This window comes from Cynoglossus semilaevis, unplaced genomic scaffold (genome assembly GCF_000523025.1).
Source record: "Cynoglossus semilaevis isolate Cse_v1.0 unplaced genomic scaffold, Cse_v1.0 C19166590, whole genome shotgun sequence".
NCBI classification, from domain to species: Eukaryota; Metazoa; Chordata; class Actinopteri; order Pleuronectiformes; family Cynoglossidae; genus Cynoglossus; species Cynoglossus semilaevis.
This window is the reverse complement of record NW_007586021.1, coordinates 1-1,206: the sequence shown is the minus strand read 5'-3', so window position 1 is coordinate 1,206 and position 1,206 is coordinate 1. Positions and strand designations below refer to the sequence as shown.

Sequence of the window (1,206 nt, the reverse complement as noted above, 5' to 3'; positions counted from 1 at the left end):
TTTAGCATTTTTATTCCTGTTCTTAAATTTCATCCTCTTTATTTTGATCCTTTCCCGGTACTCCGACCTTATAGATTAGCCTTTGAAGGCCAGGAGGGTTCTCATCATTACAGCAACACAAGAGAAGTCTCCTCCACCCACAGTAGTCCCTATAAAACCCTTCCCAGACCTCCCAGAGACCCACGCAGCATGCCTCCCACCCCGGTTCTGACCCGCAATGCCTACAGCAGCAGCCAGCTCAGGTCTGACCTCCTCTCTGAACCACTGCTAACCTTTTAACCTTCCTCCTCTTTGAAATGAGCTTCCCCCGCTTCCTCCTTCCTACTAACCTTTAGCTAACGAGTTCATCAACCCTAATGTCATCATTCAAGAGTCTTTCTTTGCGTAGAGCCTGTGTAAAACTTGTGTTCTGTCTTCAGGTCAGAAGGCTCTCCTCAGTGTTTCCGACATCGCAGCGGCAGCCTGGAGTCGCAGCCCGGGCTGAGAAAAGACGCCGACTCCGAGAAGCCGGTGTTCATCCTTTCACAAACCTACCGCAGCAACAGCACGGAGGCGCTGGAAGACTGCTCCTCCTACACCAGTCAGTCCAGCCTGGACTGCTGCGGCGCAGCCCACTCGCAGTACAGTACGCTGGACTCTCGTACGTCCACCCTGCACCGGCTCCACAGGAAGGTAGAAGTTTATGGCAACACGGGGAGCATGCCCAACCTGGTGCCACACCATTCTGGATGTAGCTACTCATGTGAGCACTCGGCCCACTACGCTCCAAGTGCCTACTACGTCAACGACTACCCCTGCTCCGACGTGGATCATTACACCAACGGTGCTTATGTGTACGAGAATGAAGTGGAAGGCCACTACAACGTCAACCCTTCCTACCAAATGAATGGGTTCCACGGACACGACAGATTCCGACACTACAGCAGCGACCGTGCGGATGGATTCTCCCAGAATCCCTACGCAACGGTGAGACCGCCTCGAAACAGAGAAGGCCCCAGGAATGAACTTTTGGCCAAGAACATGCATAAGGCCCTGGTGACGGAGCATCTGAGAGGCTGGTACCACCGCAACCGGGGCCACAGGGAGGGAGGGAGGGGGATTTATGACTTTGACAACGGCTCTCAGCTCAGTCTCGGTTACCAGACCATGCCAGCAGCCTTCAGCCACTCCAGCAGAACCACCTCCTTCTCCTCAGGTGAGAGGATC

General features: G+C 54.1%; 1 protein-coding gene across 1 annotated transcript; it reads left to right on the top strand.

Moving 5' to 3' along the window:
- Positions 1-6: 6 nt before the first annotated feature.
- LOC103399171 (FERM domain-containing protein 4B-like) lies at positions 7-1,195 on the top strand (the record flags this gene model as incomplete). The annotated part of the gene is made up of 2 exons (XM_008337898.3): positions 7-242; positions 420-1,195. Coding segments are annotated over exons 1-2 (829 nt in total), but the record flags the coding sequence as incomplete, so codon positions are not given.
- Between the last annotated feature and the right edge of the window lie 11 nt (positions 1,196-1,206).